The 2,279-nt window shown below is 46.8% G+C and overlaps 1 protein-coding gene across 1 annotated transcript in view; it reads right to left on the reverse strand.

Moving 5' to 3' along the window:
• NKX6-3 (NK6 homeobox 3) overlaps positions 1 to 1,884 on the reverse strand; it is a gene marked incomplete at both ends in the record, with an annotated part of 6,188 nt that extends 4,304 nt beyond the window's left edge. Inside the window, one exon of the mRNA XM_081961394.1 lies at positions 1,500 to 1,884. Coding sequence (XP_081817520.1) covers positions 1,500 to 1,884 — 385 coding nt within the window. The remainder of the gene's footprint in view (positions 1 to 1,499) is intronic.
• Positions 1,885 to 2,279: the final 395 nt, after the last annotated feature.

Raw genomic sequence — 2,279 nt, forward strand, 5'->3', positions numbered from 1 at the left:
GGACTTTTTAGAAGACCCTTTTAAAAAGCCTTCTTTGTGATGCTGAATTTCCAAACAAAAGTGAGTGCAGGGATTTGAGGCAAAAAGAGGAAGGTTAGGCAGAATTCCAGAAATGAAAAAGTGATGTGGAAGAGGCAAGAACTCTGCACATGTTCCATCTTCTAACTCAAGCATCTCTAAACTTTATCCTGCTTTGCAACGTTGCTGCTATGGAGTTTGTACAACTCCTCAGCATTGCGGGTGGCTCTCTCATGTTCTCCATTCATCAGCATCTCCCTAGAATGTGTAGCCTATACTCTATTTCTATCGGAGAATAGCCCACCTCGTCCCTTAGGATCTTATTCAGATCACTCCTCTCTTTACAGGAGTTCCCAATTTGGAATCCTGCATCCAGTTTTGGTCGCCCTGATGTAAAAAATATGTTGAGACTCTGGAAAGAGTGCAGAGAAGAGCAATCAAGATGATTAGGGGACTGGAGGATAAAACATGCGAAGAGCGGTTGCAGGTACTGGGGATGTCTAATTTAATGAAAAGAAGGGCAAGGGGAGACATGATAGCAGTTGTTTCAATATCTCAGGGGTTGCCACAAAGAAGAGGGAGTCAAACTATTATCCTAAACATCCGAGGGTAGAACAAGAAGCAATGGGTGCAAACTAACCAAGGAGAGAAGCAACTTAGGAAACATTTCCTGACAGTGAGAACAATTAATCAACTTGCCTCCAGAAGTTGTAAATGCTCAAACACTGGAAGTTTTAAAGAAGAGGTTGGATAACCATTTGTCTGAAGTGGTGTAGGGTTTCCTGAATAGGCAGCGGGTTTGACTAGAAGACCACCAAGGTCCCTTCCAACTCTGTTATTCTAATTCTAATCTATTCTACTCGACTTATTCTACTCTTATTCTATTCTGTATTCGGTTGTATTCTAATTCTATTCTATTTTATTCTATTCACATTACTGCTATGGAGTTCATATGTTCCTTAGTATTGGTGGCTCTATCATGTTCTCTATTCATCAGCATCTCTATAGAATGTAGCCTATATTCTATTTCTATCGAAAAATAGCCCTTTGGATCTTATTCAGCTCAGTCCTCTTTCTGGTGCCTCCCTGGAAGTCTTTACTTCCAACAAAACTTCACATTCAGCTTCCTCGGCAAATTAACTTCCTTCCTTCTCTATATATTTTGTGCTCCATTGTCCCCACCACCCCTCCCCCAAGTGGTATCTTCTCTGCAGGAATTGAGTTGTAAGAGCTTTGGAGCTGAGACCTTGCCTATGTGACCTTGGAAAACACTACACCTTTGAACCAGCAATCCAATAAGTCACTGGAATGACTGCACAGATTCTGTGACCAGTTTCCAAATCCAATGAAATTTTCCTACCTATCCTTCCCCCATTGAGACCAATGGCACATCCTGCGGGGTGCTCTCAACCATCTCGATCAACCAATCACTGTGTCCTCATGCCGTGCAGCCTTCCCCCCATGCCTTGTTTGTTACTTACCATTGCCACATCCTCGGCCTTCGTGCCATTCCTGGACTGGGTCAGCCCAGCAGCTCCTGCCCCCGGTTCCATATTCACTTCCTGCCTTGGCAAAACTGCCCATTTGGGGACCATAGTAAATGCCCTGGGCACCCAGTCCATTGAATCCCCCAACATGGGAGTAGCTGGACAGGACGCCGTTGCTTAGAGGGGCCACCACCGGTCTGCTGAGGATGTCACTGATGCCGTGCGGTGTGCCTGACGCCAACTGGGCACTGAGTCCAGGAGAGCTGAGCTTATAAAAGGAGTTTTGCATTGAATACTGGCACATGGGAGCTTTCACTTCTGGAAACGGGGACAGAGGAGGGCCGTTGAGCAGATATGTCCCCTGCAGGTTGGAGTCCATAGCTCAACCGGGCGAAGGTGCCTACCGAGGAGTGGCACTTCTATGCTTCCCAAGGTGCTTGGCTCGTTGGAAATGCCATCCCAAGGCCCTAGGAATGCCCACCTGTCTCTCTTTGTGGAAAGCCCTTTTGCTGGGGTCAAGGCAGTTGGGACCCTGGAGCTGCACTGCTGTCCAAGGCAACAGTGGCCCAAGTCCATGAGTTTCCTGCCAATTCCGAAACTAAGACTGACTGACTGGCCACCACACTGAACTTCAGAGGAAGCTCCCTCTCCTCTGATTAAAAGACGGGGCTGATTAGAATACGTGTCCTCTGATAGGTTGGAGGCCTTGGGTTCTCCCATTTCTCATTGGGCTCTGTTTGAGTGCGGTCCCTGGATTGGCTGCTCTGAGATAAA

The sequence above is a fragment of the Natrix helvetica genome (genome assembly GCF_964273705.1).
Source record: "Natrix helvetica genome assembly, chromosome: 8".
Taxonomy (NCBI): Eukaryota; Metazoa; Chordata; class Lepidosauria; order Squamata; family Natricidae; genus Natrix; species Natrix helvetica.